Raw genomic sequence first — 13,062 nt, forward strand, 5'->3', positions numbered from 1 at the left:
CTTCTGGGACCCATGTTAGGGCCCTGAGAGCTATTTGCTGTGTAGAGCTGTGTTTTCGTTGTTGTGAAGTGGTATGAGCATACCACAGTGTACCCATACTTGGATAAAGACGCTTTTTTATTTCTAATTACAATTAGGTTTCCTCTTCTGTCATTTTCAGGATGTCTTGTATTAGACTAGAGGTGATATGGTGGTTTGATGTTATTGCTGACTTCTGACTTTTTGGTGTCAAAAGTCTCTTTTCACCTGTTCTTGTTGGATTCCCTCACCCAAAGGCAGAGCTCGGACGTGAGATCCACGCTCTGGCATCGGCCGGCAAGCCCCTGGCCTCGTGGACCACCCAGCAAGGAATTCAGGAATGCCGGGAGGCATGTGGAGGACACGGCTATCTGGCCAGTAGGTTTTGGAGAAGCGCATGGTGGTTTCCTGTCCTTAGCCCCGCTGTTTGACTCTAGACCAGGGGTCGGCAGACTGTGGCCTGAGGACCAAATCCAGCCTGCCACCTGTTTTTGCAAATAAAGTTTTATTGGAACACAGCCAGCCACCCCCGTTCATTTGCACATTTCCTGCAGCTGTTTTCACACTGCAAGGGCAGAGTTGAGTAATCGCAGCTGTGACAAAGACCATGTGGCTTGCAGAGCTGAAAATATTTACTCTCTGGTCCATTGCAGAACAAGTTTGCCAACCCCTGCCCTAGATAGATCCCACTGCTTTCAGCTGCCTGATGCTTCTTGGCCAAAATATAGGCAGAGAGCAGCTGATCTGCTCATTTGAATTTTAACTATTTGGTTAACAGCTTGGTAGTAAACTAGCACCATGTTTTGTTTGGATAGAAAATTCCTACACTTAGATAAAGAGTTAGTTATATCGGCATTGACGATGACTGAGGCGGCTGTTACGTGCGTAAGAGCGGAGGCCACTAGCTTGCCTGGGGTTGAGTCCTGGCTCCATCTAACAGCCTGGTAACTGTGGGCAGGTTGCTCGGCCTCACTGTGCTCAGTTTTCTTATTTTTAAAGTGGGGGTGATAATAGTGTACCCACAACATAGGTTCTTACCAGAATTAAGTGAATTAACACGTGTGAAGTGTAAGCATGGTATCTGGCATGTAGTGCGTGCCCACTGACTTTTTCATTTGCTAATGCTGCTATTATTAGAATTATCATCAGCATTATTTACAGCTTACCTGCAAAACTTCCCATGTGCTAATCTTAAATAATTAACTGGCAAAAACTCATTGCTCAAAGAAGGCCATGTACACACTCAAAACAGCCACAGCATCAGCAAAACTCTCTTGCCCTCCAGGAGCACTTGGCCCTTGCCAAGTTTGTGAGACTTTTCGCGATGCTCTATCTAGAACTACACACACACTTGCAGTGATCATCCTCCCACCACTGCAGTTCTAACTCGCACCTGTTCCAGCATGGACTGGCAGCAACGCGGCCCCTCACTCCCACCACACTCTTTGTCACTTACTGACCTGTGGGTAGCCATGGCTGTACGTAAGTTACTCATTTGCATGCTTTGTCCTCTGCGCAATGCCCTTAGTAGTTTTTATTTGTCTTGGTAACTCATCGGGATTCTACAAATAGTTGAATAAGGAAGTTGAATCTTGCAGTACTGCAGACAACAAAGACAACGGAATCAAGATTAATCGAATACATATACATATACATATACATATACATATACATATGCTGGGATTGAGAACAATACGACTGAGGCTCCATCTAGGTTTAGAAAATCAATTGCAAATGTTTCTGCTGAGAACTCTCCCAGGTCTTGTTCAGTGGCCAACCTGTTATGTGGCAGGAAGCTCGTGGCATGATTTGACAGCAAGTCAGGAGAAAATGATCAGGTGTTCTAGGTGATCACAAGGCTAATCACAAGCTTGTTGGCAGCATGGCTGCAATAGGACTCCTTTCATGCTCTCAGGATCCATCAGTCACAGTATGTAAGTGTGAGAAGCCAGCTCCACTCCCTTCCTACTGGGCCCATCCCAGCCTCACATTCAGAGAACACTTTCCATCAGAGTAGTCAGGCTCAAGTGCTTGAGGGTCTGCAAAGCAAGCCTTACAACATATGCGAAGGCATCCAGCTGACTGATAGGAAAGACAAAAAAAGTTGTCTTGAAATTTCCTGTGTTAAAAGAAGAGTTCATTCAGTTACGGACGGAAGAAGGGCAGCCCTGGGGGCATCAGCTTGCTGAGATGGCTCCCTCCTGTTAGCGACCCCATGCCAGGGGAGGCTCTGCAGGGCTTGCTGACAGCAGTGAGGAGGAGCTGGAGCTGGGATATGAAGCATAGGTGGCAGTTCTTTGTGTCTGGTCAAGCTGAGTTCAGGGCTTTTTTTTTTTTCTGGACAGAGTCTTGCCCTGCGCCAAGGCTGGAGTACAGTGGCATGACCATAGCTTACTTCAGCCTCAAATGCCTGGGCTCTTAAGCAATCCTCCCACCTCAGCCTCCTGGGTAGCTGGGACTAAAAGTGCGTGCCACCATGCCCAGCTGATTTTTTTTTTCTTTCATTTTTTGTAGAGATGGAGTCTCACTATGTTGCCCAGGCTGGTCTCAAACTCATGGCTTTTTTTTTTTTTCTTTTTGGTTGAGACAGGGTCTTGCTCTGTCACCCAGGCTAGAGTGCAGTTGTGCAATCTCGGCTCACTGCAACCTCCGCCTCCCAGGCTCAAGCGATTCTCCTGCCTCAGCCTCCTGAGTAGCTGAGATTACAGGCACACACCACCACACCCAGCTATTTTTGTATTTTTAGTAGAGGTGGGTTTCACCATGTTGGCCAGGCTGGTCTTGAACACCTGGCTTCAAGTGATCTACCCGCCTCGGCCCCCAAAGTGCTGCCATTACAGGTGTGAGCCACCGCACCCAGCCTCTTAGGGCTTTTTAAATTCTCACATAGTGACAGGCTGCTTCTCAAATATGCGTCTTAAATGATGGTACTATTGTGGCTTTGTTGCAGTGAACCGGTTGGGTGTCCTTAGAGATGACAACGATCCCAACTGCACATACGAAGGTGACAACAACATCCTGCTGCAGCAGACAAGCAACTATTTGCTGGGCCTCCTGGCACACCAGGTCCAGGGTGAGGCTCTGCTGCACACTGGTGGGGGCCCTGGAACCCCACCGGGGTGGGGGTGGGTTCTCCTGGCCTCACTGATTCAGCTGTTCTGTGAAGGCATCCTAGGTTTGCAGAAGGAAAGAAATGTTATTAGATAGTGCTGACCAACTCCCCAAGGCATGGGCAAAGGCTGGGGTGGGGAGGGTCCTTGAGACCCAGACCCTGGGTCTGTGGCCGTCGGGTCCTCTGGACACTCTCCGTGCTTTGGGGTGCCCCCAGCTTGAGGTTCCCAATGGCTTGGGTTCCTGTCTTCCACCGAAGTCACTGGAATGTGTGTTCTAGATGGAGCTTGCTTCCACAGTCCACTGAAGTCAGTGGACTTTCTGGACGCCTATCCCGGCATCCTTGACCAGAAGTTTGAGGTCTCCAGTGTTGCCGACTGCTTGGACTCTGCAGGTAAACACACAGGTGGACGGCTCCCCTGGCCTCCTGATTTCCCGTCATTCCCACCAGGAAACGCACCCTGCCTCGGTGAGGGGGCCCTTGACAGTTCCAGCTGGGGCAGCAGTGGTGGTGGGAGGCCCCGCATACAGCTTGTCCTGGGCTGGCTCATGGACTATCTCTTTGCGCCTAACGCCGAGTTAGGCACTGACTCCACAGATGAATTGAAGGATGCCCACTTGCCACCCTATACCTTGCCTCTTGCCTTCCCATCCCATAGGATAAAGGGCGTGAGAGGCCACCTGGCCTGGTCTCTGTCCATAAGCAGCCTCTGCCCCCTGCCCTGGTTCCTGGGCTGCTGCTGTCCCTGGGCCCTCCCAGCCACCTCACCTGTCAGTCTTCCCCACTCCCAGCTCCTCCCGACTCCCCAAACAGCAGATGCCCCTTCCCGCCCTGGCGCACCTCGCGCATCTCCTTCCTTCGGCCCCTGTGGCACAGGCTCATCTCCTGTGGGTGCGGTGGTCGGGGTGGGGCCTCCTCCCAGGGCCCCGCACAGAGCTGGCCATGGACAGCCTCCTGCAGGTGTGTCGTGGGAGCTACTGCAGGCTCCACCTCACCCACACGGGGTCTGTGGCTCAGAGAGGTGGGAGCAAGAGCTGGGAATGAGGCGCCCGGCCGTGCTGGCAGCATCGAAAGCAAAGCAGCTTCCCTGTAGACTGCACTGGATCCTGACAGGGGATCCCTCTCCGGAGAGCAGCTGCTCTGGTGTTCCTGGGTTAATTCTGCACATGCTCGTTATGCGCTCACTCTGCAGTTCCGGGGCTGGCGGCCAGCATGATGGAGACCCCGTGCCTGCCCTCATGGGACTTTACAGTCTAGACTAGCAGACACAAAAACATCCCAAGGCCTCAGTCTTCAGGCAGCAGAAATTCTGCAAAGCAGTGATCCTGGCTGGTGAGGTGGAGCATGGCTGCTGACCACCTTGCAGGGGCCTTGGCCTTTGAATTGAGGTCTCAGTGAAAGGCGGGGGCAGCCGTGGGGACCCCCGATGGACTGGTGTGTCAGGAGGAGGAGGTAGCAGGGCCCAGCCCGTGCCGAGCTCATCTCAATGCGAGCGTGCATCTCATTCCCCTGCCGTGAATGACGGGAGGTGACCGCAAGAGGCCCGGTGGAATGGGGTGTGCTATTTGTTTTGATGATTCATATTTTTAAAAATGTTCCTCATGGGAAAAGGCCACTCTGGCTGCTCTGTGGAAATGGAGGTGAGAGGAGGCTGGGACAGGTGAGAGGGGCTGCCCTGCACCCCCACACAGAAGCACCCGGCCGAGCTCTGCGTGTCCTACAGGGCACTCCTAAAGGCTCCCTCGGCTCCGGCGGCCTGGGCGCAGGGAGGGGCAGAGCGAGGGTTCAAACCCAAGCCTGTGGGGCCGCAAAGCTCGAGATCTCTCGTTACTGCTCCTGGATGCTTCTTGCCCAGTGGTCTGGGTGAGATTTGACAGAAAGAGCAGGGCTGGAGCTGCCCCCACCTCCGTGCCACCCGTGTCCCTGTCAAATGCCTTCCTCCCACCACAGCCTGCGTCTGTCAAGCCATGTATCACAGAGAACAGCTCGAAGCCGCAGCGACGCCTCCATCTCGCCATCACCTCACTCACCGGTATTTAGTGAACGTCTTCGCTTTGCCACCAAAGCACCTATTTCTGCAGAAGAGAAGGGCCGAGAGGGATCCCGATGCCCTGTCCCGGCGGGCCAGGTAGAAACTGACCGCTCCCGTGACACCCAAGACGTGGAAGAGTAGCTCACCCTCCTGAGCTAGAGAGACGTCAGCTCCCGCCAGGCTGCTGGGGGTTGATCCCTGTCCCTCCTCCTGCCGGCCGTGGAACCTACAGCAAGTCCCTCAGCCTTCCTGCCTCGGTTTCCTCATCTGCAGCGCGGGGACGGTGATGGTACCCCCTTCATAAGGTTTTTGTACCGTGGACTGAGTTCATGCACGTAAAGCACTTAGTGCTGCACTTGGCGCCAAATCAGTGCTCAGCTCAGCAGCCACAGAGTTTGGACAGGAACCGCCCTCAAGGTGCCACACACTCAACTGTGCGGATAGAGCAGGGATTTGGAGATGGAGGACGCTCTTGGCTTTGCATTCAGGAGACCAGAATGTGAGGGTGCCCGGGGGGTTCTGGGAGGCCCCTGGATCCTCGGGAGGAGGGAGCACTGGCCTCCCTCATGCAGGGGACAGGCGCACGTGGAGGACGCATTCCAGCTGTCAGGACCGACGCTGTGGATGTGATAGCAGCCCCCGAGCATGTGCCTTTGTCCGTCTCCAGCCCTGCAAGCTAATTCCTTGTTCACACGCAAAGAACAGGACAACAGCCGTGGCCGAGGCCAGTGTGCGGCCTGGGCTGGTCCAGCTTCCCGGCACCTTCCCCTGCCCGCACCGTCAGCATCGTCATCAGGAAGCATCTGCATCACTACTTTCTTTCTCGTGGGCACTGCGCTGGGTTACAGCTTCTGACAGTAACTAACCGTGCAGATCTCAGCCTGCGTTTTTGGGTGCCAGTAGGAAACGGGGACACATTTAATGACCTATTTCTGATGTTTGCAAGTCACTCTCTTTTTTTTTTGAGACAGAGTCTCGCTCTGTCGCCCAGGCTGGAGTGCAGTGGCGTGATCTCGGCTCACTGCAAGCTGCACCTCCCAGGTTCATGCCATTCTCCTGCCTCAGCCTCCGGAGTAGCTGGGACTACAGGCGCCCGCCACCACGCCCAGCTAATTTTTTGTATTTTTAGTAGAGACAGGGTTTCACCGTGTTAGCCAGCATGGTCTCGATTTCCTGACCTTCTGATCCGCCCACCTCGGCCTCCCAAAGTGCTGGGATTACAGGCGTGATCCACCGCGCCCGGCCGCAAATCGCTTTCTAAGCTTCCCAAATGTTGCCACAGAAAGAACTAGAAAATGACCTCATCATCATAGTAACTTCAACCCAACCAAAACCTTTTTCCTAAAACCATCACTCCTTATATTAGTAAAATCAAAACATAAATGGGACAGCCAGCTTCTCCATGTGCCCATCACACTCTGCTCTTCCCTCCCCTTCCCCTGAGACTGAAAGCAAAAGCAATTTTACAGTCTCTCCATCATCCGGAGAGACACCGAAGTCATCTGCTTTTCTGCAACTGCCCTAATGTTTACAAGATGCAACAAAGTGAAAACATTTTCCAGAGTAACAAAGACAAATGGCTTTCACTTGTTGAAAGTGGTATGGGAGAGAGACCACCATTATCCCTCACGCTGCAGGGAAGCTTCTGGGTTCTGCCAGCCCCATCGTCTCAAGTGCATTTGGTCACAGATCCCAGGTCTCAGGGCTGACTGCAGCCTGCATCATGTGGATCTTTGGTAAAAGCAGTGTAAGTGATGTGGGGCCCTCAGGCTCTGTAGGACTGGAGAGACACAGGCCTCCTCCGGGGTTGCACTCACCTATGAGGAAGGGTGGAGGATTTGCGAAGCCCGTGGCTGGTCCTTCAAGGGTTCTGATTCTGACTTCGGTAGGGGAGGCTGGGTTTTCTGTTGAGTTCGTCTGATTTTTGCACAGGCGTGTGTGCTGAGGTGAGTGTCACAGCCCTGTGCCTCGGGGTCCTGTGCTGTTGCTTCCTGCGGCTGGCCCTGTTCTCCTTTAACTGGCTCGTGTGCATTCATAGGAAGCAGTTACTGTATTCACTACTCGGACACGTGTGTATTTGTGGACTGCAAGGTTATGGGATGTGGGCCAGAGGTGCCATGGGGTCATGTGTGAGCAGTGGGGTTACATGGGGTGAGTGGTGAGGTCACGTGGAGTGCACAGTGAGGTCATGTGAGGTGAGCAGTGGGGTTCATGGTACAGAAAGTGTTCCTAGAGGGTGGGAGCACAGGCTCTTGGGTCAGCACTGTCCCCCGCTGTGACCTTGAGCTAGGCTTTAATCTCTCTGAGCCTGTTTTCCTCCTGCAAGACAGTGGGGAGGGAATGCGGTCACCCCGTGCCACCTGGCAGGGGCCAGGCTATGGTGCCTTAGGTGGGGGGCTGCTGTGTGTGGGGGGCCACAGTCCTGAAAACTTCCTTGGAAACAACAGACGCAGGTGAGGTCTGCCTTGGTGGGTCAAGGAATGTTTCCCACAAAGCCGGCACCTGAGGGTGTCTCAGAGGGTCTGTGTGTTGTGCTTTTGGGGAGCACCGGCCATTCAGGAGTACTAGAGCGGCGGGCACGGTCAGACCCGGGCCTGTGATCTGGCTGAGGAGTTGGGGCTGCTGTCCAGGCCTTGCTTTCCAGGGCTTGCCTGGGTCAGATTCCGAGTTAGGAGTGCTCTGATGCTGACGCAGAGGGGACTGGACCCAGAGACGGGAGAGGAAACCAAGACCCGAAAGGCAGGCAGTGCATGCGAAGAGCTCACCACGGGGTCAAGGACAGAGTCCCGGCTGGGGAGGAGGGAAGATCGAGGGGCAGTCATTGGGTGCACAGGGCGGCTGGGGGCACCTTCGAGAGTCCATCTGGTGTGAGGCACATGGAAAGGCCGTGGTGACCCAGGATTCTGGGAGAGCCTCGAGGACAGAGGTTGTTGACGCTGGGTGTGTCCTCGGGCTGCCAGCAGCCGCATTCCGAGCAAGAGAATTCACTGCCCGTCAGTGCCCGTTTTCCTGCCTAGTTTGTTTCAGCTATACTTTCTCACTTCCAAATTAACTCTGAAAATGACACACACGGCACCCACCTTTCATTGCACCCACCTTTCATTGTTTGCTTTCATGTGCTTTTTGGGGATCTTCTCCCCTGCACGTGAACACATCAGACTGACATGATTTATTTTTTCACAAAAAACCAAGAACCAAAAGTAGAGTGTAAGGAAAAAACACAGTGCAAACATAACTCATTTCTCAAGCGTCCCTCTCACTTGAAGCCCACAGCACAGTCTAACTGGCCGTCGACATGAAGCCTCATGGGTTAATTCTGGTTGCAGAGACAGATTGGAAAACTCGGGTAACTGCCGTGAAGTGTCCACCGCAGAGGGACACCTCCTGGGGCAGTGTTTGGGAACGGCCAGGACAGGCTGGGAAGGAAGCCCAGCCATGGCTGATGCGTGGTGGGACACGGGGGCCTCTGGTGTGGTCAGAAGGAATTTGCACAAGCGGTTTCTGGCCGGACCGTTTCCTTGGTTTTGTTGCTGTGTAAATAAGTCATGGAAAACACAACTGTGCAGCGTCTACCTTTCCTTGCTATTCGTGACCATCTGCCCTGCTAGGGAGAGCTTGGGATGTTGCAGAGCCTTTAGGGATAGGCGGTGGTCACAAGGGCCTCCCCTCAGCATTGGCTGCAAAATGGACCTGAGTTTTCCAGTAATGTCCTGAAGGGTAGTGTGTGAGGCTCAAGGATGACCCCTGGGCAGCTTGCCAGTAACAGAGGGCCACGGCCTGGGCACTGAAGACAGCAGACAGTGACTCCCTTGGTGCAGAGGCAGAAACCCCAAGTCAGGATGAGGCAGGGCTACCCGCCTCCCTCTCGGGGTGTGGGGGCTCTTCCCGCCCAGGCTCCTGGCAGCTCCAGGAGTCCTTGGCTGTGGCTGCATCATGCCGGCCTTTGCCTCCTCTGTGACTTTGCCGTCTCTGCATCTTGTAAGGACATGTGTCATTGGATTTAGAATCTACCCTAGTCCAGGAGTCCCTGATGACCTCACCTCAATACCTCAACTTCATGACATCTGCAAAGACCCTCTTCCCAACGAAGGTCACATTCACAGCTGTGGGGGTCAGTTGGGGCCACCATTCAGCACCCCATGCCTGGCAGGACTTGGCGAGGGGAGCCTTGGCTCCCTGAAGATGCCTGCATGGAGGAAGCCTCTGCCCAACCCTGCCTGCGCCCTGCCTGCGGGGTCAGCAGCACCTGTCTTTCCATCCCACTCCCTCTGGGGAGCTGAGGCCTCCGGCAAACCGCCTGACGTGTGAGGCTGGGAAACGGCCTGCTCTGGTTTGTGACGGGCTTCTCAGTTATGCCGTGAGGGTGAACGGATGTAACAGCCGAAAGCAGTCGGGTGTGCTGTGGCAGGAACTGCAACGTTGGGTACTTTCCTCCCAGTGACCTGGGCTGTGTGACATAGAAGGAAATCCCAACCGCCCATGAGTTCAGCCTTTGGGCTCAGACTCAGCATGGCTGATCCCCATTCTCCTGCCTGGGATCTCTGAGCAATGCCGGCTGCCAGACAGAAGGCCCCCTGCAGCCTGGAGGCGCCTCGTGTCCGGGCGCCAGGCCCTCTGTGCCTGGGCAGGGGGTGGGTGTGAGCGTGGCCTCCACGTGTGGCTGGTCCGCACCCCTCCCTCACATGCTTGCCATGTACCTGGGTCCCTGGTCCCGTGTCCTCATCAGTGGGGTAGTAGCAGTACAGCCCGGTGGGGTCTCAGGACCACGCCTGGTCCATATGGAGTACTGTGGGAGACCAGCTCTAGCTGCGCTGTGGGGGGCCCCGCAGATGTGGGCACCACTGCTAGGGGAAGGGGAAGACGAAGGGGGGGCTCCAGCTGTCCTGCCTGACACCCCACCCCGGGGCCTCCCTGTCTGCAGCATCTGCTCCCTGCTGCCCTTTTGAGCTTTGTGGGAGGGGCCACGCAGGGGGTGAGGCCTTAGGTGCCCCCTCCTGCACTGTGTCAGTCCCCAGTTCCACAGCTCCAGCAGGCAGTGAGGTCCGAGGGCCAGGCAGGGGGAGGTGAACGGAAGCACCCCTTCCTCTCGCCACTGGGCACCACCGCCGGCCAGTTGTCCTGCTGCCCATGCAGTTCTGGCTGATGCCGCAAGGGCAGCACCACGCTTCACACAGACTGAGCCTGGTGCATGCGAGCACGTGCAGGCATCGCACTTGAGGGCCCACTCTAGCGGTGGCGCTGTGTTCCTGTGGCCTCCAGGCTGCTGGAACAGTGTAGAACTCAGGTGCCCGCCCTGTGCCTCAGTTTCCCTACCTATAAAATCAGACCCACCCCATACACTTGCTCGTCATGAAGACGACACGGTACCTGCAGGATCCTGGCAGTGCCTTGTCACCGGGGGTGAGTTGTGACAAATGCTGGGTTCTCTATTGTTACTTTTTCTCCTTCTGTTTCTCATTCCGAAGTCGCCCTGGCAGCATACAAGTGGCTGGTTTGCTACCTGCTCCGAGAGACTTATCAAAAATTAAACCAAGAGAAAAGATCAGGAAGCAGTGACTTTGAAGCAAGGAACAAATGCCAGGTACGTATTTGTTTTCAAAATTCCCTTTTGTATTATTTGCTCTTAATTCCCTGGCCATTGTGTCCCTGGGAGGTTGAACATCCTGGCAATTCAGGCCCCAGACCCCGAGCTCCTGTGACCTTGAGCAGATGACTTGACGACTTCGCTGCTTGCTCAGCTCCTCTGTAACACAGGGATGGTGGCACCTGTCTTGCTGGGCTGGGGAGGTCACGGATGTTACATTTACCATGCCTGATGCTTCCCAGCCCGTAAACCGGAGCAGTGAAGCGCCGGGTTGTGAGAGCCTGGGATGCACAGAGTGGCGGGGACACCATTGTGGGCACTCAGAGCGCTCCGTCCTGACTCGTGGGAGTGACGCCAGCGCCGTGCTTGGTTTCCCACAAGTTGCTCTCTCCTTCCCGAGGGGCTGGGGTGGCAATGGTGAGTGGGTCATCGTCAGCCTCGGAAAGCGCTTTGGTTCTCACACTTGGACAGGGCTGTCTCTCATGTTCCACGAAGCCACAGGGAAAAAACAGCCTGTTATAAAACACCTTGTCATGCCAGGAACCTTCCAGCCCTGTCCCAGCTGTCTGTCCTAGAGCAGAGCCCAGCCCCCACCCTGTCTAGGGGGCAGCTGGTGGGGGCAGCGGGGCTCCCAGATGTGTCTGTGGGTGCCGTGAGCACTCTTGACTGGAGTGCGCCAGTCCTAACCCTAGCTGTGGGGACACTTCGTCCATGGGGGAGGGACTGCACCTGAGGCATGACTGCACCTGAGGCATTACTGTCCCCCCGGGTCACCAGAGTCCATACCACTGGATGCTTCCTGGGCCCCAGCCCACCTCGGTTAATGTTGTGGTCAGCTCTGCTGGTTGCCATGGCAGACACTGTTTAGGGAGCCCATCCCCAGAGCCTGTGTCCCCCCGGTGACTGCTGGCCTTATGTGGACCTTTCCTGGAAGAACAGCACAGTGTCATGCAGGCAAATCTTGGGGACTGAGATGCCATCAAGTACAATAGAGCTGCCATCGCAGGCGCTTCCTGTGAGAGGGCCGCCCTGACCCCAGCAGCACCACACAGGAGGCAACACTGAGGCTTGGAGCCATGACGCCTTTTCTCACGCGCACAGCTGCAGAGCCGAGTGACGCTGTGTTTCAAAACTCACTGGCACTCGGGATGCATTATTTGACAGCAGCAAGGTTCCAGGTGGGGCTGTCTTTCTGGCCCCCACAGCATGTCTGGCCTGTGCCATCGCTGTATCGAGCTGTGTCACTTTCATGGAAAAACACACTGAAGCAGCGTGGCTTTAACACAGCAACTGTGCAGGTGAGGGGGAGAGTGGTGCGGGGCACAGGGCTCAGACTCAGATTCGGTTCAAGGACGGCCTCTCTGTGCCCGGGCCCTGCTGGGATTGGCCTCATCTCTGGGTTCGCAGAGGACCCATGGTGAGAGGAGAGGCCCTCGTGGTGTGGGAGCACGTTTTGAGGTGTGGGCAGGAGTCAATGGAATTACCGTGTTCTCGTGGATGCAGGAGCAGCTTGCGGGGGTGCAGGTTTACCCGCTTGTTTCATGGAAGGTGGAAGGAGGAGGGGCTGAGGCCTGGAGCTGCAGCACCATGCCTGGCAACTCCCCCACGGGCCTGTATTATCAGCCTCCTGCCAGAGGCCTCGGGTGAGAGCCTGAGGGCTGCCCCACCTCACTCGGCAGGGCTCTGGGAAATCTGAGTGCTAGTCCTAGCTGGGGTCTGTCAGGCAGTCCCCACTGCCCCAGTGCAAGTCCAGATCCTGCCACCAGCCCTCACTCGCCAAAACCAAGGCCCAGAGCTATATAGCGCATGTGAGATCAGGGGAGGGCAGGAAGCCCCAAGGCCCCGGGCTGGCATGCTCCACACTCAGACAGCAGGGAGCAGGATGGGCCTTCCTGGCACCGACAGGACGGCCCACCCAGGAGTGTGCAGGGCCCAGCGGGGGTCTTGGGACAGGACCAGTCAGGCTGGCACGAAGCAGAGCAGGAAAGGAGCTTCTCCTGGTTTCTGTTTTCCCGAGGCTCCTGATCCCAGCAGGGCCCTGGAGGACACTGGCTTTGTGACTGGAGACCCTGCTGCCATGTGCTTCACCCTGCTGTGTTCTGGGAAGATTTGGGGCAGCGTCACAGCAGCGTCATAGGCCAGGCATGCAGCCGGGTCCTCCTGCAGCAGTCAGTCCCCCATACACCATATTTCATAACTTGGCTGGATTTTTTTTTTTTTTATTTTAAAAGTGGCACCTGCTCATCCTAACAAGTCAAGCAATGCGTGTGTTCTTTTCCTAATTTAAAAAATCTGGTAAGATGATAAATGGGAGAT

General features: G+C 55.4%; 1 protein-coding gene across 14 annotated transcripts in view; it reads left to right on the forward strand.

Moving 5' to 3' along the window:
* ACOX3 (acyl-CoA oxidase 3, pristanoyl) overlaps positions 1-13,062 on the forward strand; it is a 64,342-nt gene that overhangs the window by 41,743 nt on the left and 9,537 nt on the right. For 13 of the 14 annotated variants that reach the window (XM_055245773.2, XM_063619372.1, XM_055245771.2 and 10 more), the window contains 4 exons: positions 276-396; positions 2,969-3,091; positions 3,410-3,523; positions 10,628-10,743. In XM_055245773.2, coding sequence (XP_055101748.1) covers positions 276-396; positions 2,969-3,091; positions 3,410-3,523; positions 10,628-10,743 — 474 coding nt within the window. Of the gene's footprint in view, positions 1-275; positions 397-2,968; positions 3,092-3,409; positions 4,741-10,627; positions 10,744-13,062 lie in introns of those variants that run through there. The other variant, XM_063619367.1, reaches the window with a different exon arrangement.

This window comes from Symphalangus syndactylus, chromosome 16 (genome assembly GCF_028878055.3).
Source record: "Symphalangus syndactylus isolate Jambi chromosome 16, NHGRI_mSymSyn1-v2.1_pri, whole genome shotgun sequence".
NCBI lineage: Eukaryota > Metazoa > Chordata > Mammalia > Primates > Hylobatidae > Symphalangus > Symphalangus syndactylus.